The sequence below is a fragment of the Leptinotarsa decemlineata genome, unplaced genomic scaffold (genome assembly GCF_025532065.1).
Source record: "Leptinotarsa decemlineata unplaced genomic scaffold, Ldec_3_MD MMD2_tig00002159_RagTag_RagTag, whole genome shotgun sequence".
NCBI lineage: Eukaryota > Metazoa > Arthropoda > Insecta > Coleoptera > Chrysomelidae > Leptinotarsa > Leptinotarsa decemlineata.
In genome coordinates this window covers 7,635,430-7,663,173 of record NW_027412574.1, presented here as the reverse complement: position 1 = coordinate 7,663,173, position 27,744 = coordinate 7,635,430, and the positions used below count along the sequence as shown (strand labels likewise).

At 35.1% G+C, this 27,744-nt stretch overlaps 1 protein-coding gene across 2 annotated transcripts in view; it reads left to right on the top strand.

Annotated features, from left to right (window-relative positions):
* Positions 1–27,744, top strand: part of Mip (Myoinhibiting peptide precursor) — a 254,565-nt gene that overhangs the window by 191,477 nt on the left and 35,344 nt on the right. For both annotated transcript variants that reach the window (XM_074177191.1, XM_074177192.1), the window contains exon 4: positions 10,103–10,282. In XM_074177191.1, coding sequence (XP_074033292.1) covers positions 10,103–10,282 — 180 coding nt within the window. The remainder of the gene's footprint in view (positions 1–10,102; positions 10,283–27,744) is intronic.

Genomic DNA, 27,744 nt, shown 5'->3' with positions numbered 1-27,744 from the left:
TATGCAATGTTTTACTTTCAATGGACTCACCAAAAATTGTTGGATTATTTCTATGAAATTTCATTGAAATTGGGTTCTATTGAAAGAAGATAATGCAGCAAGGAATTGGAATTATAAATTTGCAAAGTCGTACGAAGTATTATAATTTACCACTAGAAGGATTGTGTTGTTGAGAAGGACTTGACTATATAGCTTTCATTTGCGAAGGCAGGGTGTAATCTATATTGGTCTTCAAATTTCTATTGGATCTGTCTGCGGAAATTAACATTGTATTTTTTTTCAGTATTATTCACGAATGAAATAGTGAATAAAGTTTACTAAAAACGTTTTATGAGGGATTCAAATAAGACCTCCAAATTGTTATATTAAACCTCACTGGAATCGTTGCAATGAAGACTTTGGAATTATTATTATCCACAATAATTTTAAATATCAATTGACAAACGTTAAAGGGGGAAATTATCCCTGGATTCCTCATTAGGAAAAATATTCAATCATAATATCGATCAACTGAATAATCTAACTTGGGATTAAATGAAATAAATCATCCACAATGATTTGAAGAATTCAAGACGATTTGTAGATTTCAAGAAAACCTGGTTAATTTCCAAAATAGGTGAACAAAAGCGAATCACGAATCTTTTTTGGATTTTTCACAAAAAATCTGAGCTGACTAAAAGCGTAAGTGGAGAAGATTCTCACTACTCAATGAATAATAATTAAAAGGTTCAAAATTGAGAAAAGTCATGAATTTCAAATAAAACTCTGTAGCTAACGGGCCGTGGTCGAATGGATCTTGTAGTACCGAAAGTTTCGTCTGCTACTGCGGCAGACTTCATCAATGTTTTATGCACTGACTGCGAGGATAGAGGTCATATTTCGAAGGCTTGGTATTGACTGACAAGTGACCATTTGTATTCAAACTGGCGACGTAGGAGCCATTTTCTTAAATCAAATATGGCGACACTTGACGTCGTCTATGGAAATATAATTGCAACATTCAGTTGACACTCGAAACCGAGTTAGAGAAACAGATGAATTTCTTAGACCTAACCACTACACACAATCAGAATAAATTCGAGTTCAATGTTTTCAGAAAACCTAGCTATACAGATATTACCATCCCAAGCGATTCTTTTCATCTAGATAGTCATAAATTAGCAGCCTACAATTCAATGTTACACAGAGCAACGATATTGCTAGAGAAATTGATATAATTATATATATAGATCACAATAATGGTTTTAATGCAGGCTATCCAGAAAATAAAGCCGTAAGTTCACTTACAGATCAATATATACCCTCAGGTCAAACAACCTGAAATCAAGAAATGGGTACCTAACTCTAACATATTTTGGAAAAAGAACAGAGATTATTGCGGGTTTCTTCAGAATAAACAATGTGGAAGTGGCACTTAGACCACATGTTAGGTTAAGTTGGAAAACAGCACAAGCTGAACTTCGCCTTTCATCGATTGTTACACTGTGTTTAATTCGTAATTATTCGATGAATAAAGCCGATTATTATCTGATTTCCTTTTCAATGCCAAAGATAAGGTGGACAAATCTGGAGCTTATAAGCTTAAGTGTCCGGAGTGTAATAATGTGGGACAATGTGGTCGAAATTTCCATGTAATCAACCATTGTTAGTTTAATGTATAAGTTTGAAAATGTCCTTATAGGATGAAACTGCAGTAACGTTAGTTACAAATAAAAGTGGTAAAAAACATAGAAAGTTTTCAATTTTCTTTTCTCCATTAATCTCTTTTCATTTTACATGCCAGCTATGCAATCTCTTCCACTGTTTCCTAATTGTCTTTCAAATGATATTCCTACATTGAACTTCACTTCAAACCCACGATATTTCACGATATTAACACTAAATCGCAATTGAATTATTCAAAACTAGAATCCGTTACACTAATATCATAAGTAATTCAAGTATAGGGTTAAGTAGCTTTTTGTTCAGAAATAACCCACTTCAAATTGGCTTTTTTGACTCATTTGTAAAATTATTTCGTTGATGATAAACAATGAATCGAGGAAAAAGATTCCACATTTCCCGTTAGCTTATACGAGTAGTTATATGTAATTGGAGAAGTAACGATAATGTGTGAGAAAAATCAAAACACAACAGTCACCAAGTGAAAAATTATGTGAAATATACTTTCGCTTGTTTGAGAAAGATTTTGTTGGAGGTGTAGGAAAACGACATGATTTAAATGTCATTCTCATATTTGTTCCGTTTTGAACAATGGAACAGCCATGATAAATTAACATCACAATTGAACGTTTTATAAATATTAATCTAAATGCAGATCAAACTCCTCATGATGAGATTGCCTTTCCAGTTTGGATGTATGCATATAACCTAAGTATGGACATTTCCATCAGTTTGGATTACAGAGTGGTTTGATGACTGTAAAAAATGTTATATTCTCCAATTACTTTCAATTCGCTTAGAAATCTATAACAATTACAGTTATTGGGATGATGGATAAGCACAAAAGATTTCCTCAGTTCATTTTTTTGATAGAAATCATGACACCGTCTTTAAAAAATCACACAGGATTGGCAAAAACTCAAGCAATAACTTCACAAGTGAATTCAAATGTGATGCTTTTGATACTGATGACATCAACCTAAACATAAACAATGAAAAAAATCAAATTGTGACAAATATCAAGCATCTGGGTTTTGTACTGAACAAATTTTTGATCTTCATTTCACATTTTGATATTCGTAAAAGAAACTTTCTTCACCACTCGAATTTTTCAAAAATTATCAGCTGAAACCAAAATTACAGTTTCGAATAATCTAGTCACATAATTGCTTTTGAATTTTGTACTCTATCCAGATATAATCCTACATGAGAACTCGTTTGAAACACTCACGTGGAAAAAGTTCCACACAAAGTCTCTATGCCCAAAGGTCTGTGAAAAATTTTGGAGTTCAGGGCCTAACGAATTCATTGACACAAGGTATGTTCCAAAAATAAGGTGAATATTCAAATTTCGCGGACTGCGTACATTGATTTAGCAATTATTCGATTTTTTTTTATTGGTACATGCTTCCCAAACATGTTCACAGTTTGATGTCCAGCATGTTCAGTTTGTTGGTAAAAGGCATAAATATAAGACGTGTTTTGCAAGGTCGGCGATTTTCTGCTATCGAAAAAAATTATCAAAGAATTTATTTTTCAAAATATTCCTCAAGAAGATCTATACATTTTTCCATGCGTTTGAACCAATTGTCGAAGCACTTTTGCCACTGTGATTGAGGTATCTCCAAAACATGCATTCTGAATGCAGCAACCGCTTCTTCAGTTGTCGAAAAACGTTGACCTCTCAGTTTGTTTTTTACGTGTGGGAATAAAAAGAAGTCATTCGGTGCCAAGTCAGGATTATACGGGGATTACTCATCAAATCGATATTTTGGGTGCTCAAAAATGCAGTTGTTTGAGACGATGTGTGAGAGCTCGCATTGTCGTGGTGAAGAGGGATCCGTCTTCGGCGATTGGTTTTCCTGATTTCTTGAAAGAGAACTGGCAAACAAATGGTTGTGTACCACTTAGAATTGACTAATCTGCGTTGTTCTAGTGGTACCCTTGCGACATGTCCAGTTTTTCTGAAAAAACAGGCGACCATTTGTTGGGAAGTGCTTCGTGAGCGAACAACTTTTGTTGGATTCGTCTCATATTGAAGCACCCATACAGGCGAATGCTATTTACTTTCGAGGGATCCAATGCGAACACATTTTTTTGACAGTCAAATGTTTATGCAATATTGAATGTATGCTATTCCCACTAATGCCCAAGGTTGTCTCAATCTCACGATAGGTCACATGACGATCTTGCAATATCAGTTCGCGCACAGCATCAATGTTTTTCGGAACAACAACTCATTTTGGACGACCTTCACTAAATTCGTCTTGGAGTGAACTACGACTACGATTGAATTCACCATATTATCGGTAAACACTGGTCCTTGACAGAGCTTCATCATCAAAAAGTGAATTGAGTTCATCTATGCACTGTTACTGAGTTGATTCACGTCGAAAGTTGTAAAAAATAATCGCACGAAAATGTACACAAGTTAATTCCATCTTTGGGCCGAAATGAATCGTTACTGTTAACCACACAAATAGCGCGCGGATGTCGAAACGTTCTGAGTACGTATAGCTCAAAAACGTCCAACTTTATAATAGAGCTGTCATTTGACAGATTGCAACACTAGGGTTGCCCAATCCTGAAACATAAAGGGCAACCTATCGTACCCTGAGTCAAAAAAATGTTTACAAGTGGTACAAGTTTTTCGCTGAAAGCCGAAAAGATGTGTATAACGACGCTTGCGCTGGACACCCCAGCACATCAAAAACCGAGGAAAATGTTGAATAAGTGAAGAAAATTGTGATTGAGAATCATTAAATCGCTATAAGAGAAGTTGATGTGGATGTAGGCATATCGGTTGGCTCATGTCATGTAATTTTTTCGGAAATTTTGGGCATGAAGCATGTGACAGCAAAGTTCGTTCCGAAATTACTGAATTTTGACCAAAAACCGGTGAAGAATCATGGGTATATACTTATGATATCGAAACCGAAGTTCAATAGAGGAAACAGGAGAACCACGACAAGAAAAGTACGCCAAGTTTGATCAAATGTCAAGGTTTCGCTCACCGTTTTCTTCGATTTCCGTGGCGTAGTGCATTAGGAGTTCTTGCCACATGGTCGTACGGTCGATAAAGAGTATCTTGGAGTTATGCGCTTTTTACGAGAATATTGCACCCGCTCACTGGTCATTGCCTGTTCGTGATTTTTTTGCCAAAAACAACACCGTAGTCATGCCTCAACCACCGCATTCACCAGATTTGGCCCTCTGCGACTTTTTCTTGTTCCCAAGATTGAAGAAACTCATGGAAGGATGACGTTTCGTGGCAAATGAGGAGGAAAAAAGCGAATCTCCGAGAGAGCTCAACGACATGTCAAAAAGTGCATATCAAAATTGCTTCGAGGATTGAAAAAAATGCTGGCTCAAGTGTATTATATCTCAGGGGGTCTACTTTGGAAAGGACAAAATAGAAATTGATGAATAAATGAATATTTTTTGAAAAATTTAATTTCACCTTATTTTTTAACATACCTCGTATCTATATTAGGAATCGAAAGAAGCCTTTGGATTTTGAGAAATCATATTGAATGAAATGGGTATATCATTTCATCATATTATATTCAATCGTTCAGAAAATATTCCAATTTATACCACAGAAATGTCGAGCTTTCCAGAACCATTGAAAACTTTCGCTTCATATATAATTTATTTCGAAGAGTCTCATGATTTTAGGAGAGTGAAAATCTGTTTAAATTTGTTTAAAATCTGTTTTTTCCGTTAACCAGCTGTCGCACCCCTACGAACGACAACCCTCGGAAGTCGAAACTTTCGCGAGCTAAGGACTAACGAGGTCTTACCTTTTAACGTGTGATTCCTAATACGGGTTGTATGAGAGCAAGTGAAAATCGATCGTTCAGTCTGGGGCTTGAACCAGGGACCAACACGGCGATCGATTTGAGTGAGTGAACAAAGCACCCACGTCGAACCGACCGGCTACCGTCCGACCAAGAATAACTCGTGTATCTCCCCAAATAATATTGAAGCAATATCGATTATCATTGATTTCACGAAGGTCCTCAATAAAGAAGACCTAAATTTTTTTCAGAAACGTGTTATCATCTCAGGCACCGGAAAACTGAAATTGAGAATATTCAGGGATACTGTCTACAAATCATACTATACAATCTATTTAAGTCAAAACGAGTCACTCTGTATAAGTCATTCGATATTGAGACTGTGAAAAAACTTGAAACACGTCAACTTCAGTTTTCAGACAGACATATTTCTACATGAAAATCAATCTCTTGTCAGCCACCCCTTTTCCATGGCAATCCACGTGTCAGAAAAATCAAAAGGGAATAGCCATCTTATTGGAAAAGTTTTTGAATCCTCTGTAACATTTTTGGCATTACAACGATGAGCAATGTCAAAAAAAGTATTTCTTGAGTTTGTATTATTTGTTTTAATAGAAAACGAAAAGTTTCACTCACTATTTTCTTGCATATGAGGGTGTGAACGAGCTTTTGTTCCTTTCCTTACATTCCGAAAAATATTTGGTGTTGGTAATTTCTTTCCTTCAATTATATATAGAAGTTGGCTGAGTCTCGTGAACTTTTAAATGAAATAGACCCATTAAAAAAATCCAGTCGAGTCAAATCGGGGAATCTTATTGGTCATTCTCTAGAATATCTCTTTTCAATCCACCGACTCATATAGTTATTATCAACAAACTTGTACTAGGCATTCTATGGAGCCCACCTTTTTGAAAAACACCTCATTCAACTGAATGACGTTGTAAAATTTGTGTGATAGTCCTTTACTCTAGTTACCCAAAATTTCTACCCGCACATTTAGTTTCTGGGTATTTTGAGTGTGAATTTGGTGTGACATATTGGAATTTGAATCTCTTCAGTGTCGTAAATTTTAAAGATTTAGTAAGCTATTCAAATGAGAAGTACATTGTGGTGTACAACAAAGGTGGATTACAATTAACGCATTCTGAGAGGATCTCTCAGACGAGTTACGAAAACGTTTCAAATAAGGTGTCATCCAACATTTGTTGTGAGTTGCTCTTTTGGTTCACGTTTTTTCAGTCTCAAAATCGAATGACTCATCAAATGGAATACACTCTATATGTAGATGATGAACAGTTGCTCAGCATAATGAAAGAAAATAATACTCTAGGCAAATCACCAATGGAATTGAATCAATGATAATTTTTGAATTCATTATCTATGAACATATATAAAATAAGTCTCATAATTTAACACAGGAATAGAATGATTAATACTCATGATTTATTCATAGAAAAAGATGAATCATCAAACCGAATGAAATAATATATTCACACATAATATATTATATTACCAATGGCGAAACTAAATTGAATAAACAGTTGGTTTATCATTTGACGACTGAAATATTCACTCCACCGAGTGGAGTGAATATTATAGTTTTTTCGCAAGTAGTACATGAGATGGCCACGACAATTGCAAATATGTAGTTCTAATGTTCACAGTGCGGACGTGAAAGGTCCCTCCCTCAACTTTTAAAAGAGACGTGTTAGGAATCACACGTTAAAAGGAAGTGAAATTTCACCTACATGAAACACTGTCATCCTCACACTGCTGATTCCCACAAGTTTTTTCATACCAAGATGGAGAAGTAGACAGCTTAAACCTATCTTTCTCAAAAATAGTTTTATATGTTTTTCAAAAATATGCACACAAATGGCTTTCGTTGAAGACTCATTTGAAACTCACTTCAGTTCCGCAACAATTGTTCAAAATATTCACCATCCACTAATAAAGAAGTTCATTTACAAGTAAATCCCTTGCATTATCGATCCTTAATAATATATCTAAGATCAGTTTTTTTATCGACCTTTTTTGGGTAATTGTTACCTTCCACAATCTGAAAAAATATAAAAATTATAATGGAGAACTTTATACAAGTGTAGAAGGGCAAACTTTTTAGTTTACTCCGATAAGTTACTGCGTAAATATCAAAGTATTTTTCACAAAGAAAAATATTCTATTTATCATTAATTTGTCGTATATAACAATTTTGCCTATCAAAAAAATTATTAAGAAATAATACTTATCTTTTACGTTTCGGAGGCCAAAATCTGCCTCCGTCTTCAGAAATGGATAAAAAATTGTGGAAGGTAACAATTACCCAAAAAAGGTCGATAAAAAAACTGATTTTTTACTCCACAAAAAATGACTTTCGTTGAATATATCTAAGATGAAATGAAAGAAAAGTATTTCACCCTTCATACTCGTAATTTTTAATTCCACGGCTCATTTCTCATATTGGCACCACCATCATAAGTCATTAGGAATCTTTTGTTGAACGCATTTTCTGTTAGAACCTTATCAAAATTTGCGAAATATATTACTCAATTATCCAATGAAATAGTTATCAAATCTGAATTACATTTCATAACCTTGGGAGATCAATACTCTCTTAAACTTTGAAGAATAGATTTGACAAAATTTAGGATGATTGTTTAGATTAATGCAACGTGTTTTGATTTTTTTTGTTATTTCTGATACATTTTCAAAACTGACATCATTACATATTTTCATTAAACTATATTTACCACGCACCTGAGTTCACAAAACTTTATTGATTTCTTCTCGTGGATATTTTTTCCTAAATATCCCAATACATCGGTGCCATTATTCCTTTGCCTGATTCGATTTTCATACATTTTTCCATTCCAAGTATCCACAATATTGTGGATACTTGTTCAAATTTCTATAATCTTATTCAGTCTTGATTAGTCTCAAAATTTCCAAAACATACAGTGTTGGTATTTTCTTCTCGATATGATTTTTCCACATTCCAGTGTAAATAAGTATTCTCAAATTCTCAAAAATCCCAGTATCCATAACATTTTTTAATTGTCTCATAATTCACACTTTTTATAACTTTCCAGATCATGAGAATTATGAAATCACAAATTCTTTTGATTTTTTGTTCAAGAGGAATATCCCTGTATGACTTGTTACTGTCTAACATCATATATTCGTTATTTTCGGCAGTAATGACATATTTTTCAAAATTCATGTTTTAATTTTCCATTTCCACAATTTGAAGACTTTTGGGAAAGAGAGTTTTTGGCTTTCTACTACTCCATCTGATACAAAAAAAGGGATGAGAGAATCTTCCAAAAAAAGGAAGGAAGTAATCAATTTGAAAATAAGTAACTCTATACATGGATGTGTAGATCATGCAAAGAAGTGACTTTCAGACACAAACTGAAAGAAAGTCCTCCTGAAACAGCTACTTTCATATAAACATTAAATTACACGAAAGAAAAAAATTCTTTCGAGACAAATACTTCTATATGAACACTGAATTATACAGAAGATACTTTTCTCTACTCAGTTTGTATTTCAAACATTTGTTGTGGAATAAGAATCAGATATCATTCACATTAGTTCTACTTTGAATGAATGGTAATAAATTGTACTCACATGGAACACTGTCACCCTCACTGGTATACACTTTCTTTCCCAAAAAATCAATCACTCCTAAAAATATAACCCCTTCAATTCAATTTGAAGACATCTACATAATATTTTTCTATTCTCCACTCTGTATATTTCTATTGTTCACTTTGTATATTTTCTGTTTTCTTTATATGTATCACGAACCAGCCTACGAGTATTTGGCTGGAGGTTTTTTTGATATATTTCATTGACAAATACAATAGCCGTTTTTCGATGGAAATATTTTATTATGTAACATACTCTTCCAGTTCATCGTAAATCAAAAAAAATAGTTTTGGAATACATTTTTCACGGAAAACTTTTGAATGATGGCAAAGTTGCATATTTTCTGGCAATATTGAATTATATCAAGAAATCGTCAATCATCTATAGTAAATAAAAAAATTAATTTTCTTTGATGTTCCATTTGTGATACCATCAAACGTTTCGTTTGAAACTGCGGAAGACATATTAAGTGGTGTATGCGTTGACTGCGAGAACGTAGGTAATATCTTATATTCAGCCTACCAACTCTACTAGAAATTATTGTGTTGTTAGAATCAAAACGCTTTATTCTCCTGGAATCATCTCAGTTTATTGTGGGATGATTATCCGCTAGGTCGCTAGGTTTATGTGGTTCATTCAAACTTTTTTAAAAGCGCATTTCAGTGGGAAATAAATCTACCTCGCTTGTAACAGCTAAAGAGGAATTGAAATTGAGTATTCGTGAAGTGTTTATCTAACTCAATTTCACATTTATCGATAGACATAGATAAAAAAATGGTGACTTTCAGAATGTATCGAAATGGCCAAGAATTTCAACAAAAAATATTCATATCATCTTGTTATTGAAATAAAATACACAAAATGTTGGTAGTGAACTTTATTTTCGAATTGACGAATAACCTATTTATTTAAATTTCCGATGAAGAAACGTTGTTTTCATGATACAGACAAAACGTCAATAAATTCAATTGGGAATCATGACTTCACAGGTGGATGGCGATGAAGTTAATAAACGAGACTGGAATAAAGAACTGCATATGTGGGGAAAAAGAGGATGGAGTAGCATTCACGGAGGCTGGGCACTAAAAAACAACATACCATCACTAATGAACCAGCAAGCCTATCCTCCAATTCCTATAGTCGAAAAGAGATCGTGGAATAATTTACAGGTGAGTTCTCCTAACTTATACTAGTTGAAGTTTGTCTTTAAAAAATTTATGTCGAATTTCAAAAGGGTGAAACTGAGTCGACTAATTTTATAGTTTCATAATCTCCAAAAACTGTAAAACTATATATAATGATAATAATAATTTCATTCATTAATGAAAAGAGAGTTCATGCAGCAAATACACTTTTTTGCATAAATGTACCTTCTCTATTAGTGAGCAAACACTTGTTTCGAAATAAAATTACCTTACTACATAAAACTACATAAAAAGAAAAATTAATTCAATACAATATAAGAACATTACGAAAAAAAGCATCACACTTAAAAAATAAATATATGGAAATGACAATGTTATACGAAAAGAAAACACAACAATGAGAACATTTATATAGTAAATATTTTTTGCATAGATGATAAGTGAGCAAACACATGTTTCGAAATAAAAGTACATTATTTAACTACCTAATAAATATTCAGTTCAATACAAGAACACCACGAAAAAAGCAATACGCTTAAAGAATATTTACCTATGGCAATAACTGAATACTTAAAAAAAAACACTTCAATTAAAATATTTTAAAAGTACGAACATTTTGAGATAAGTAATAGTTATAAAAATGGATGTCATGGAAACATGGAAGAGACGCCCTGAACCGTTTTCTAAACCACTTAAAAGCCCAACACCCTAGCATAAAATTCACCATGGAGATTGAGTAGGACCAACGGATAGCTTTCCTAGTAGAACGATGTGATTCCAGACTAACCCACAAAGTGTATCGGAAACCCGAATACACAGATAGATACTTACACGCACTATCGAACCACCATCCTAGCCCTAGATAGGGTGCAATTTCAGGAAAGCAAATGGTAAGATCTATCGCTGATAGACAATTTGAGCGAGAGTTGATGAAAGTACCTTTCTCTGTGTTGAGGACTATAAGATCTAATTCTTCAATTATTTCTCCAATTATACGTCCACAGTGATCCATATCTTTCGAGCCCCACATGTTGCTATGTGCTTTGAAGTCGCCCATTATCAAATGGGGCCTAGGAAGTTATTGGAAAACATAAGACAATTCAGCTTTGGTCCACTGATCATTACAAATAGTTACTGAAATGGGTGATTTAATTGATATCGCCACAGCCTATAGATTAGTTTGTAAGGGAATATTTTCAACCATTATAAATTCTCTAACTAGCATAGCAACTCCTCCGTGGGTTCTCGCTCCTGGCATTACATCATGCGAAAGATATTGTAGCCTCTGAGACTATATTTCTCGTCGGGTTTCAAGTGAGTTTCTTGGAGACATAGAAAGAAAGGACGTTTTTTCAACAGAAGTTACATTATATATATATATATATATGTATATATATATATATATATATATATATATATATATATATATATATATATATATATTATATATATATATATATATATATATATGGTTGATACCATTACAATTCCATTGTATGAGGTTTTCGTATCGGTTCAATATTATAGTAATGATGTTTCCAGTAGATCTGAGATTCAGGTATTATCTGCTGGTAACATACGATACAAGGGAAATGTAATTATATCACAGTTATTATTATCACAATTTATATCACAGTTTTTATTAGAGTTAATATAACAGTCCGTATCACAATTTCAGTAAAATTCCTATCAGCTCCTAGTTCTTTTGTTACGACCCCGACCACGTCCGGAGTTCTTTTTTGGTTGTCTATTTCTGGCTTTATTTTTTTTATTATCTTCTTCTGAACTAGGTTCTAATTAACGTATTCTAAAAACACTTCATTGTGTGATTTTCACTAGACAGTTTTACAAAAACGCAACACGTGTTTCGCCATACAATGGCTTCCTCGGGCGTCTCTTAATATTATTACACGCCCGAGAAAGCCATTGTATGGCAAAACACGTGTTGCGTTTTTGTAAAACTGTCTAGTGAAAATCACACAATAAAGTGATTTTAGAATACGTTAGTTATGGGTTTTCATTAAGAATCGGCCGATTCCATCATATACAGGGTGTCCCTGGACTTCCTCTTTTCCTCTCGGGAATGTATAGATGGGGTCAAAGTATCACCAGTACTTCATATAACTTTTTTTCCTAAAAGTCTTCGTAACCAAGTTGCGGGCCCTCGAAGTTACAAAATGAAAAATGTTTTTCTTTGATAACTTTTCAAGTGAATATTCAAAATCATCCAAATTTTGGTAATTGACTAAACAAATGAATTCCGTCGATGAGCTTTCATGCAGGAGTCAGTTGTTTTGCTACAAAGTCAGGAACGGACTACCCCCGATGGTCCACACCCCAAAACTTTGAAATGACAGATATTTTTCAATATTTTTCAACAAAATAAGGTTACTTGGACAATTTTATGAATAAAAGTACTCGTGTGGAAAGTCGATCGGAGCAACGAGTCTTGATAAAAATGTAGTTCTACTCAACGACATCAAACCCGCTCGTCCACCATTATTTGAAATGAATAATTATCAAAGCAGAAATAATAATGATAACGTTAATTCAACAACATTTATAACAGGAATAATACAAAGTATGCTAAAATGTGAAGTCGTAAACAAAAAGTACAGTACCTATATGGAAGTTTAAGTCACAATTGTGATAGCAGATATTTTTTCAAAAGAAATATCAAGTTCTGTAGATTCGTGGTGTTTTTAAACTAACAAGCTACTCTACTATGAAATATCGAATTCATTCCATATTTTGTATGTACATAATACGTGTGGAATAATCACGTTTCGTGTTGATCAGTTATCTGAATCTCATGAAACTCAACATTCGAATGTTTCAAATTCTTCTTCACAGCTAAACTGTTGAGGAGTTTCACTGATAATTATAATTTTATGGGAGAAATTCTTTAACACGAATCTAAATTTAGCTGAAAAAACGCACATCGGAAAAAATATTTACTATACTAATAAAAAGCAAACGAATGAACTACAAAAACGGCTGCACATGATCAGGTGAAAAATATCCAGGGAATAATTATGTTCTATTTCTTTCACAGATGTTGACAAAAAATCCTTTTAGAAAGTTTTGATAAGAAATGAGAAACTGGAATGCGATTTTGTTTTGTTGAGTGGTGCGTTGTCATATGACTATCATTGTATTGTCAATATTCTATAGGATATTTTGAATTTTTTTGATATGGCCGAACAGTTTACATTCAATGAATATGCAGATATGCATGTATTTTATGGACGAGCATTTTGTAATGCTGCAGAAGCTCGTCGTCTGTATTCCGAGCATTTTCCCAATCGAACGGTACCGTCAAGAGAAACATTCGAGCGTGTTGATCGCAGCTTAAGGGAGACAGGTATGTAATAATTGATAATTAATTTGAGCACGTTGTTTTATTTCGATATTATTGTAGGTACAGTTTTGCCAAAACGAGGTGGTGAGGGCGCTCCTAGGACTGTACGTACCGTTGTATTGGAGGAAAATATTTTGGAAGCCGTCGCTGATGATCCTTCAATGAGCATCAGAAATCTATCAGAACAGTTCCATACATCCAAGTCCACTATTCATAGAATAATTAGGGAACAACTGCTCCACCCATTTCACATCCAGAAGGTACATGCCATGACACCTCAAGATTTTCCAGCACGACTGGAATATGCCAATTGGTTCATGAATAGGCAAAGAGAGGATATGGCTTTTATTAATCGAGTTTTATTCACTGATGAAGCAGGTTTCAGTAGAGATGGAGTTATCAACTCTCATAATCTCCATATATGGGCCGAAGAAAATCCCCATGGGATATTGCAAACCAAACACCAACGGAAATTCAACGTGAATGTTTGGGCTGGTATCATAGGAAACCATCTTATAGGACCATTCGTTCTACAGGACCGATTGAATGGAGAACGTTATTTGGAGTTCATTCAGAACGATTTGAATGGACTTTTGGAACATGTTCCATTGCAAACCCGAAGAGATATGTGGTTTATGCATGATGGCGCTCCTCCTCATTTTATTTTGATTGTGCGTGACCATCTGAACCATATTTTCCACAATAGATGGATTGGTAGAGGTGGGCCATAATCATGGCCATCGCGGTCTCCGGATTTAAATCCATTGGATTTCTTTCTGTGGAGGCATCTAAAAAGCCTTGTTTACGCTACACCTATTCACACAAGAGATGCATTGTTGAATAGAATAACATTACATTGTGAAGCCATACGAAACGACCCTGGAATGCTATTTCAAGTACAGAGAGGGTGTCTTCGCAGACTAAGAAAATGTATAGAGAGAGAAGGTGGTCATATCGAGCAGTTTCTGTAGCGGATTTTTCATTTCTGTTTGCTCTTGAGGCTCTTGAGTTTCGTTAGTTAAACGTGTTTGCATTATAAAAATTCGTTATGAACATTTTACCTATCATTTCCATTTTCCTTAAAAACTAATATTTTCGAATAATGGTAGACATCTCAGGATAAATGTTGTTGAATTAACGTTATCATTATTATTTCTGCTTTGATAATTATTCATTTCAAATAATGGTGGACGAGCGGGTTTGATGTCGTCGAGTGAAACTACATTTTTATCAAGACTCGTTGCTCTGATCGACTTTCCACACGAGTACTTTTATTCATAAAATTGTCCAAGTAACCTTAATTTGTTGAAAAATATTGAAAAATATCTGTCATTTCAAAGTTTTGGGGTGTGTACCATCGGGGGTAGTCCGTTCCTGACTTTGTAGCAAAACAACTGACTCCTGCATGAAAGCCCATCGAAGGAATTCATTTGTTCAGTCAATTACCAAAATTTGGATGATTTTGAATATTCACTTGAAAAGTTATCAAAGAAAAACATTTTTCATTTTGTAACTTCGAGGGCCCGTTACTTGGTAACGAAGGATTTTAGGAAAAAAAGTTATATGAAGTACTGGTGATATTTTGACCCCATCTATACATTCCCGAGAGGAAAAGAGGAAGTCCAGGGACACCCTGTATAGGTTGTAATTGACTTCTATTTCTTTTTTTCTGTTCGGATGTGGTCGAATAGTTGGTGTACATTGAGTTCGTTCGATACCTGCTGGGATTTTCTGTTGAGGTCTAAGGTGACCTAAATAGTTCACCTTGTGAAGATTTGTTTGCAAAAGTACATTTTTTTTTCATTTCTTCTATTCTTGGCAGAATTTGAGAGATTGCATCTGTAGGTAACGGTTTTATTTCGTGTTCTAGTTGCATCAGCATATGAAACATTTGGTGTATGTGTTGTAATATTATTGTTGTAAACTTTTCTCTTCGCTTCGTAATAAGTAATTTCCTCTTCGACTTTTATTTTTTGCATTAGTTATTTTTTTTATATGTGGGACCATTTTTGTATCCAGCTGAATGAGGTCCTTCACAGTTCAGACATTTCTTTGGTTCTTCACAAGGAGTTCCCTCATGTGGAAACTTTCCACACGCGCATATTTGCTCCTTAGTACAATTTTTTGCAACATGACCAAAAGCTTGGCATTTGAAACATCTTTGTGGTCGGCGAATGTAAGGTCTAATCTTCAGTTTATAGTACGCCACATTGATCTCTTTGGGTAGATTGGAAGTGTTGAAGGTTAGTACGTGATTTGGGGTATCCATAAATATACCATATTTTTCAGCTTTGAGTCTCCTGACGTTGACTACTATTTGAGTCACTAGGCCATCCATGATTTCTTCAACACTACAATTTGAAAGATCTCTACAAAAATCACTCCTATTGAAATATTTAGGGTAGGTTGAGCAACTACCTCTAAGTCGTAGTCTGCAAATTTCCTAATTTCTTTCAAAAAATTGATGGATGTAGCCGTTACTATGTGGTAGGTTTCAACGCATATAGGACGAAACTGCAGTAACGTAAGTTACAAATAAAAGTGGTAAAAACATAGAAATTTTCATTTCTTTTTTCTTCCTAATTTCTATCAATCTTCGTGATTGTGCATTAGATTTTGTGTTAATTGAAATAGAGGATATTATTCTTCGTACAATTTGTTAAAACAACGATAAAAATAAAATAAATACAACAATAAAAATTAATTGGCGCTCCGGGGCGACTTCATTGATTCCAGTGGCGCATTTGCTTTTTCAGCTGCAGGAAAACCCGGAAAAACCTGCAGCACCACATCATCTGAAGATCTTGATCTAACAATGTCCTCTCTCTCATAAAACAAAATGTAGGGTGTCTCCAGAGGCTCCAATAAATTCAATGCATCGCCAGAACACTTCGGGACACGACTATCGTCAAACTTAAACCAGTCCGTTTCTTCTTTGACCAAGGTGTAATAATGACCACATTCAACGCCAGAACCACAGTGAACAATGACTGCATGAATATTATAACAGTGGTCTGCTAGGTTGAAATGTTCATCTATTTCGAACCTTCCAGAGAGTTTCTTGCTTCCGTTAGAGCTTGAGTCTTGTTTGAAAATCATCAGTGTTATTATTAGATTGACTGGTGCCTCAGCTATACTTGTTTCCTTATAACAGTCAATTAGTTTGGCGCATGTTTGACAATACAGTCGATCATCACCTGTTAAAAATTCCATTTTCAGATGATTTAACAATAAGCTTTGCACGGACTGGTAATTAGTCGTATTAGGAAAAGCTAGATGAAGTTCCAGAAATTCACATAAGTTTTCAGTACTTCTTGAACATTCACCACAAAGTGAACAAGTGAGGATTTTTTCAGCAAAAGATTTACAAACACAAGACGAGATGGGTTGTACGGAATCATTCAGTCCAGAGCGGCTGGGAGTATTGATTTTGCTATTGTTTTGCTCACGAAGAGTATTCAACAAGAACCCCAAGAATTCGGAACAATCCTCTTGTTGTCCTAACGAGTATCTAGTGGACTTCAAAGACTCCAGGAAATCGGTTGGAGGGAAAGATGATACCTTCTTACGAAACTGCAGCTGCATGAACAGTTGTTTGAGTTTGATGAATAAGCAGGAAACATTCCCGTTCTCGTTCATCATTAAAACTTCGTTCTTGAAATTGTGTTAATTGATGACCCACTTTTCACTTTTTTAATAGAGTTAACTTCACCTATCACACCATATACTATTTTTCACATAAAAAAAGGGTTAACTTTTTCAAAATCCGAAACTTCACTCTCATCTTGAGAGATTCTCTTAACAAGCAGGAACCGAGGTTTGTTATCCACCGTCTCCTGTCTTGTTGATGATGTTTTGAGTGTTTCATCGATACTATTGGGAGCAGTTGTATTTGTGGCAACGCTGCTTTCCATTGCCTTCCAGGTGCAGTTGATTCACAACGGGTTGAGCACCATTATCCGTTGCATTTTGTGAATTAAATGTAGAACTTTCCATCTAGTTCCCACGAGTTGGGATGAATAAAGTCAACTGCAGCAGTGCACCCATACCGCAGAGGGGGTGAATACAAACGAGGATCGCCTGGTACTCGTAGGATACCGTTCGTGACTCACTATCGCGGAGTCATTCACCCATCGACACGGTACGATTGACATCTTGGGTTACGGATTTTTCGAAGGTTTTCTCCTTTTGACTTGTCCTTGGCTTCACTACTCATCTTTGACCTTTCCGGCATGGGTGACCCTACTGGGAGCGTTGTGCTCCTGCCGGCATTGCTCTAGGAATCATTGCAGTTACCGAGCCCCTTCACCGCAGCAATGTCCCACAACGTCTCGAAGGGGTCCATATTTTGAATAGAAAAAAGAATTCTGGTACACCGGTTGTGAAAATGCAGCTACATTTGTAATATTCATGCAAAAAATTCAATGCACAAATCAGATTCTAATTGAGGTTAGAGAAAATTGAAAAAATATTTTTTACTATTGAATGTGACATCTGACACAAACTGAATCATTCCATTCTGGCAAATCTCTTTAATCTTCCTTCTTTATTTTTCTTCTTGAGAGCTATTGCATATCATGGTACTCAATATTTCGCATATTAATGCTACGGCGAACTTTCCAGAATTCAGAAATGAGATTGTTTGTGCCGACTATGATGTTGTGGAAGTATCTGAAACCTGGTTGCATTCTGCTATAGCGAATGATGCCGTACTTCTAAATCAGATCAAATTTGTTCGTCAGGATCGGCCAACCAGGGGTAGGGGTGTAGGTTTGTATATTAGAAATAATATAAAATTCGATTTTTTATTTAGTGAATGCAAGGACTTCATAGAGTACATTTTTCACTAGTTCGGACTTCCATTGTCTACTATATAAAATGATTTGAAATCCCTGAAACAAGTAAAAAAGAATAATTAGAAAGAATAGTTGAAAATAACAATTATATTAAGCAACAATAAACCTGAAATGAAATGATAGTGAAATAACCTACAAGTAAAAATATAATAATTGAATAAGTAAAAATTAAAGAAATGAAAAAAGAAAATAATAAAAAATAAAAAAGTGTAGAGATTCCAAGTCACGTTAGTTCACGACGTTTCGATTGTTGGTATCTACAATCGTCTTCGGGTGATGACTGGACTGATTCCTCCGAAAGATGACTATTTTATAGGTCGTTGAAATACTTTCACTTTCTCTACTTTCCATTTTCCGCTTCACTGATTCCGTGAGAGATGACCGTTTTGGCGGGAGTTGGTCATTTTTTGTTTGATGATGGGTTTCCATATGTTTCGTATATCTACGCTGGCCTGGCTGAATACGTTGTTGGACAACATGTATGCGGCTTCCTTAAATTTTCTCCTGAACCAATGTTCCTCTCTGTGCAAGATCTCAGCTTGGGACCACTCGATGTTGTGTTGATGGGTCCAAACATGGTCTGCTATTCCTGATTTGCTGGTTTCTCCTCGCTGTGTGTGCTTCTTGTGCTCGGCAATGCGAACATTCAATGGCCTCTTAGTTTCACCAATATAGGATTTTCCTAACTCACAGGGTATCCGGTAAATGCAATTCTTGGAATCGCAGTCCGCGTTTGGGGGCCTGGTTTTCGTGAGGCTGCTACGGATAGTGTTACCGGATCTGAAACAGGTTCTAATGTTGTACTTGGAACCAATTCTTCTTATCCTCTCCGATAATCCTCTGATGTAGGGAAGTGCAAGCACTGGTTGTGACGGCTTCTCTTCCTTGCGAGGCTCCTGCTGTCTTTTAGCCAAAGTCTTTTCTACCATCGCTTTGGAGTATCCATTCCGCTGAAGATCATTTTTGATGATGTCTATTTCCTTCTCGAGACCTTCCGTTGTATTACAGAGCCCAAAAAGCACGGTCTAATAGAGTCTTGATGATTCTTTTTTTTTTTGTCGATTGATGGTGGTTGGATTCGTGGTTCAGATACTGTCCCGTATGAGTGGGTTTTCGGTATACAGATGTTTCCCACTTAGTGTCGGTCCTCTTCACCAAAACGTCTAAGAATGGCAATTCATTGTGGATTTCCTTCTCCATTGTGAAAGTGATGGAAGGTCTCACGCTGTTGATGTGTTTCAGAAAGGCGTCTAGTTCAGTATTCCCATGGTTCCATATTATGAAGGTGTCGTCAACGTATCTCAACCAGACTCGAGGTTTCTTGTGGGCTTCTTCAATGGCCAGAGTTTCAAACCACTCCATATATATGTTGGCTATGACTGGTGAAAGTGGCGATCCCATTGGCAGTCCCTCATCTTGTGTAAAGAATTCGTCCTTCAGTTGGAAATAACAGTTTCGTACACAGCATCCTAGTAATTCCATAATTACTTCTATAGGTAGATTCGTTCTCTCTTTCAGGTTCCCGTCAGGGATTTCAAATCATTTTATATAGTAGACAATGGAAGTCCGAACTAGTGAAATTCATCACGAAACATTGTCAATCACCTTCAAACAGAGTACATTTTTATCAAACTCATCATTGGAAAAAAATCAATAGTAGTTGGTAATGTTTACAGACCTCCAAATACTAGTGTCCAAATCTTCTTCGACCACATTGAAGATCTATTTTCAAACTTGATTACAAATTTTAGCAACATTGTATGTGTTGGCGATTTCAACATCAATATGCTTGACTTAAATTCTTTAGTTACTCAAGATTTCAGTTCAATTATTGAAACCTTCAATTTCTCACAACTAATTAATGAACTCACACGAATAACGAACAATTCTGTATGTATTGATTTGGTGATAACCACGTTCACTTCTGAAGAATGTAAGTCAGCTGTAGAAAACAGTCAAATATCAGATCACATGCGATTAAGTTGCAGATTCAAAGTCATTTTTGAGAATATAAATATTAGGAAAAAAATCACTTACAGGGCTCTAAATCACATAGATACTGAACTTTTTCAATATGAACTAGAAGCTTTACCTTGGCAAAATATTCTTGTAACGGATGATTTGGATGAGAAGGTTGAGTTACTCAATCAAAACATAAGAGGATCAATTGATCTCCATGCACCTGAAACTACTGTTGCGCTACGAAAAACTCAATATGCTCCTTGGATAACTGACAACATCAAGTTCATGCAGAAAATCAGAGATAAGGCTTTACAAAAGTTTAAGAGAACTCAATTACCGCAACATTGGTCATATTATAAACAACTGAGAAACTTCACTACAAAAGCCATCAAAGCTGAAAAAAAGACGTTTCGTCACCAGTGTTGGCGTGATGACGTAATCGACAATTTTTTTAAATGCAAACAGGGGTCATGTGGCACCCCATTCAAAAGGTCTACTAGTCGTCTATTCAACGGTATAATGGTTTCAATATGTATTAATACAGGGTCAACCGAAATTATGTATTCAGAAGACTGGAATTACAAATAATAGTAATTCGTTGAACCAAATAATGCTATGCACCGCCACTGAGAATAAAGTATCGTACTGTCTTCTATTGTTTTTGTTGATTAGAAAAAAGAAATGGTGATAAAAGTCCTACACTCTACTTGAGATTAGTCAATGTCATTGAAGTGAAGTATCATTGAAGCGGTTGACATTATTTCTAGAAAAATATTTAAATCACTTATAATCTGGCAATGAAAGTAACAGAAACCCAAAGAATCGAAATTTTAATTATGATTGGCTGTGAAGATAAAGTAAGGACTCAGGCAGAAGTTCGTGATTTATTCAATGCGAAATACCCCAACCGAGAACCCGTTTCTCAATCAACAATAAGTTAAATTGAGAAAAAGTTTCGAGAAACGGGCCATGTTAAAGATCTCTCTAAAAGTAGTAGAAAATCAATTTCAGAAGTCCAAAAACTTGATGTGGTACTTGCGTTCCAAGAAAACCCCCATACCAGCACGAGGCAAGTCGCACTGGATAATAATTTACACCAATCGACTGTTGTTAGAGTGTTGAAAAAAGAAAAGTGGCATCCGTATAAAGTTCAGCTGGTCCAAGAACTGTTAGAAGATGACTTTGACAGAAGAGTCGAATTTTGCGAAATCATGATGAAGTGCTCGCACAGAGATCGGAGTTTCATACAAAATATAATATTTTCAGATGAAGCTACTTTTATGCTCAACGGTCACGTAAACCGTCAGACTTATCGATACTGGGCAAGAGAAAATCCACATTGGATGGAGGAGCATAGCACACAATATCCACAAAAAGTGAATGTTTGGGCCGGAATTTTGAACAACCAGATAATAGGACCATACTTTTTTGAGGAAAGCGTAACTGGTGCTCGGTATCTACACTTTCTTCAAGATTATCTGATGCCACAACTGAATCAGCTATTTCCAAATAGAAATGATTTGTGGTTCCAGCAGGATGGGGCGCCCCCACAATACGCCGTTGATGTACGAACCTACCTGGATACTGTTTTCCGAGGAAAGTGGATAGGAAAAAGAGGGCCGATCGAATGGCCACCAAGGTCTCCGGATTTGACCCCGTTAGACTTTTTTTTATGGGGATACTTGAAGAGTAAAGTTTACCAAAATCGACCAAATGATTTAGAAGAGTTGAAGGAACGCATCAGAGCGGAGATTGCACAAATAACCCCCGAAGTTCTCAGAAACGTTAGAAATGAATTCAGTGCCCGGCTTTCACATTGCATCATAGCTGAAGGTCATCAATTTGAACATTTATTATAATTTTATTGTACTTCAATAAATAACATGTTTTGGTTCATCTTGTATAAATGAATATTGGCATGGTTATACCGTTGAATAGATGATTAGTAGACCTTTTGAATGTGGTGCCACATGACCCCTGTTTGCATTTAAAAAAATTGTCGATTACGTCATCACGCCAACACCGGTGACGAAACGTATTTCATATGAATATCATGAGATGGGCCGTCAAAAATTAAAGTTGACCTGTTTTTGGATTTCTTCCGAAAGACGCTCATTTTGTAAATATCGAATTTATTTCATACATTTGCATCGTACTGTATATTCCATCAATGTACCACATCAAAATGTTGTCTGTTGGAATTTTGCAACTGTTTAACCCTAATACTAATCTCACAGTTCTGAAGAGTACCGAGTTTCAGAAAAAGTAAATAATGTTTCAGGATAAACCTGAAATGACTGAACATGCACTTTAAAATATGCTTATAATACTTTTTGATTTTTCATATGATTTTTTCAAATATGAGCCCAATTCTAGAAAGAAAATTTTGAGCAGGTTTCAGTTATTTTTGTGTAGTTTTTCAGAATGTAAGAACGATATTGTGTTACGATTGAAGTAACAGCGTTATCACTAACGAATCAGAGATGAGTTGAGAAATTTTTTGTAGCAATTTCGTTTAAGAAACCAGTTACAGCTTCATAATATCTGCCTTGGTATATAGTTTATTTTCAATTCGAAAATTTTCCATTCATTTGGCATAAATATTATGTTCTGAAGATATTTTTTGATTTTTCTTATAAATAACATTTGCTTTTTCCATTATCAATTATGACAATAAAATGTATCATATCAATTACAAAAAGTTGTCAACTCATATTTGACCAATCACCCTGTAAAGGTCGCTTTGATTTCGACACCTACTTGAAAGAAAATCCGCGTTTAAACTTCCACCTAAAAACATTTATGTAAATGAATCGAATCCAGGCGATTTTTCCATATTCTGTAAAATGAAAAACAAAGCTGCTTGGATCATGATAGCCTTCTGCAGATAACTGGTCAAGAAACATGCGCATGTCACTGTAAATATAACATCAGTGAGCTCTTCCACTCTTGCAAAGATTTAAGTGGAATATTAATGTATTTTTTTTTTAATCCACGCTGGAAATTTGTAAAATCGGACAAAAGCTAATCAGGTTTATTGATCTGGACACATTAAAATCTGTATATTGGGAAAAGAAATCTCAGCGTTGTTGCCAACAGTGCCTTAATAAAATGACTAAAACTACTGGGAGTGTTGAAAGTAAAAGTTTGACAAACAAATAAGAAATTCAGAAAAACAGTTCGAGAACGTTTTGGTGAAATGGAAATGAATATAAACAATCTGAAGGATGAAGTATCATCTCTGGAAGATATTGGACTGAAAAATAAACGAGAGATACTGGGAGTGAAAAAAAGGTGGATTCAATAGAGCAATGTTCGAGAATGAATGAATGTTCTGAGATTCGTCTGTATAAAAGAAGAAAGTAATGAAAATGTGTTATCCAAGTTACTCGCTATCATCAACGATTCGCTTGATATAAAGTGTGCACATTGAGAAATGGTATTGGTAAAAAATGAAGACAGAGATAAACCTAGGACTGTGATTATTAACTTTATTTCATATCTCAAACGAAATGAAGTATACAGAGCCAAAGTTGAGCTGAAAGGAACAGGTATATTTGTAAATCAGGATCCCACCAAATTCTGCTATAAGCTTCAATTACACAGGTTTGCGAAGAAAAAATTGTAGAGTTCGATGTTTCTGTATTATATAGCCTATATAAGCGGTAAATTGAGTTTGAATTATGGAGCTTTTATGATAAACAAGTTACTACACAATGTGAGTGTATATCTAAGATAGAATACGGTTTAAATTTGAATTGAAGGGGTTATATTTTTAGGAGTGATTATTTTTAGGAAAGGAAGTTTTTGGCTTTCTACTGCTCCATCTTGATACAAAAAAAGGATAAGGGAATCTTCCAAAGAAAGAAAGGAAGTAATCAATCTGAAAATAAGTAACTATACATGGATGTGTAGATCATGCAAAGAAGTAACTTTCAGACACAAACTGAAAGAAAGTCCTACTGAAACAGCTACTTTCATATAAACATTGAATTACACGAAAGAAAATAATTCTTTCTTTGGAAGATTCCCTCATCCTTTTTTTGTATCAAGATGGAGTAGTAGAGAGCCAAAAACTTAAATCAAATAGATGAATGAATGTCATTACGATGTCATCGATGACATAAGCAGATCAAGTTTATTCCGTGACATTCGAAATCGTAATTCATGAATGAATTGTGTGTTTTTTCTATAATGTTATCCAATTTGGTACTGAAGAGCCTTAGGGCAAGTGTCTTAAGGCGAAACATCGATGTAGACCAGTGAGGATGACAGTGATCCATGTAAGGGCAATTTGTTACCATTCATTTAAAGTAGAACTCATGTGAATGATATCTGATTTTTATTCCACAACGAATGTTTGAAATACAACCTGAGTAAAAAAAAGTATCTTCTGTATAGTTCAGTGTTCATATAGAAGTATTTGTTTCAAAAAAAAATTTTTCTTTCGTGTAATTAAATGTTTATATGAAAGTAACTGTTTCAGGAGGACTTTCTTTCAGTTTGTGTCTGAAAGTTACTTCTTTGCATGATCTACACATCCATGTATAGAGTTACTTATTTTCAGATTGATTACTTCCTTCCTTTCTTTGGAAGATTCCTTCATCCTTTTTTTGTATCAAGATGGAGTAGTAGAAAGCCAAAAACAGTTTTAATCTATTTATTTCAATAACAAAACGAATCTAAAGTGGCAGTGACTCGATCAGTGTGGAGCCAGCCACTGTGGTGTACACATCAAACAGTTTTGTGCTACCGTTTTGAGAAGAAATGGCTACTAGAAGATTTGTTAACTCTCCTATCAGTTTCTGTTATATTTCTGGATCTTATACCATCAAGAAGCAACTAAGCAATATTTATAATTTTGTTCAGAAGGTGTATTTTGCATACTTTGGTATTGAATTAGGGGACCAAGATAAATCTTGGGCTCCCCATATAGTGTGTTCTGTGTGTGTTGAAGAACTTAGACAGTGATGACTGATATTTTTGTTTTTGTTCAGTGCAAGGTTTCAATTTAAAAAACAGAAAGGATATTTCATACCCCACCAACATACGTTCAGCTGTTCGCACTGTTCCTCATGGACCTAACTTGACTATTCCTTCACCTCCGGATACCTCAGACGATTTAGACGCAAAAACACAGTAGCAGTAGCGATAGTGATGACAGCTACGATCCAGGTACTAATGACCCTGAACTTTTCTCTCAATCAGACTTGAACGATTTAGTACGAGGTCTAGACTCAAAGAAAGACATATGTTAGCCTCCGGTGTTTCATTTTCATGGTACCGATTTAGAGAAAGGGAATTTGTCCCTTTTTTACACAAGAGGGTGACCTAGTTTTCTACAACAATGTACCCGGCGTCATGAAAAAGTTCAACATAACGTATAAACCAGAAAAATGGAGAATTTTCATCGATTCATCAAAAAGAAGTTTGAAAGCTGTACTTCTTCACAATGGGAACCAATATGCTTGTGATCCTGTTGGACACTCATTCCATTTGAAAGAATGCTATGAACATCTTGAATTTGTTCTCAATAAGCTCAGCTACTTTGATCGTAAGTGGACCATTTGTGGAGACTTGAACGTTATTTCAATGTTACTAGGTCAACAAAGTGGTTACACTAAGTTTCCTATGTGAATGGGATAGCTGTGACAGGAAAACACACTATGTCAAGCAAGTGTGACCAATAACAAAGGGTCTAATTCCTGAAGTTAAAAATGTTGAAAAACAAAGTTTAGTGGATCCTAAAAAAATATTACCTCCACCACTCCATATCAAATTGGGGATAATGAAACAGTTTGTGAAAGCATTAGACAAAGAAGGAGATTGTTTAAAGTATCTTCCTGAAAAGTTTCCTGGTCTATCCGATGCTAAACTAAAAGAAGGTGTCTTCGTTGGGCCTGACATAAGAAAACTCTTAAAAGATGAAAGCTTTTTCACTAAAATGTAAATGAAAGGGAAAAAATGGGTGGAATTCATTTGAACTTGTTATAACAGGCTTTCTTGGTAACAAAAAAGACCCAAACTACAAAACTTTGGATGATGAATTGATACAAAACTACAACATTTTGGGCTGGAACATGAATGTCAAAGTCCATTTCCTTAAGTCACATCTGGACTACTTTCCCGAAAATCTAGAGGCTGTAAGTGAGGAACAAGGAGAACGGTTCCATCAAGACATAAAAGAAATGGAACGCAGATACCAAGGTCGGTGGAATGTTAACATGATGACAGACTACTGTTGGATGTTGAAAAGGGAAAAACAAAACGTTTTTACAAAGACTTATAATCACTTTGCAAACACTTGTGTATGACTATTATGCTTAGTTTAGTTTTGAAGCATTGGTTTTTTGCTTTAACTTAGGCAAACCTTACCTGATAGATAAAAACAAATGTCATTTTGGAAATCAGCGCAAAAAACTACATAGAGATCAGTTAACGAAATCAAAAAAATTTTTTAAAACGTTTTTTTGCAGACCTGTGTTCATTTTCATCATTTAAAGAAAATATGGAATGCAAAATGTTTGGTCGTGGAATGGAAGGATGGTCGTAAAACAAGGCAACACTGTTAAAGCAATATCTGAAGAAACGCATTTGCTGAATTAACACGAATGTTTTCTGTTTTGTTTATCTTTCTGTTTTTAACCTCCTAAATATTTGAAGAATAAGTGGATTACTATTCATGTGACTTAGCACATTTGATTCCACCAAAAGTGGTACATATCAGAAATACGCGACGGGCTGTGGCTGCTCATCGTTTTGAGGTTTAACTTAGTAGACCTCGAACTTCACTATTTAGAACTCTTTCATCTGAAGAACTGCTTTTATGTGGAATAAACTTCTTGAGAACGTTTTTCCAAATGGATTTAATCTCCAGCGATTCAAATCCAATGTGAATCGCTACTTTCGCACAGACACCGCTCTGATAGCGCCTCAAGGATTTTTCTGTAGTGCTTGTGTTTTGTCTTTGAAAAAAGAAAAAAGTAGCGTCATCTGTGTCTTAGTCAGGCCAATTATTGTTCTTCGCTGTGTCGTGATAGTGCAGGGTGCTTGAAACTCCGTCATCCCAGGACCATTGATATGGATCGCTGCTTGAATTCGATACCGATAGTATGTACTCTTCCACGTAAGGACTTATGAAGGGCAAAATCAATTAAATAATAAATACAGTAGTTTTAGGTATTCGGGTTGAAGTCTCTACAATATTCATGACATCAAAATGACAATTCATCATCATTTGAGCGTAATTGTCAATTACTTGATCAATATACGAGTCTCCTGAGATCAGAATTGTTTGTTTTCGACGA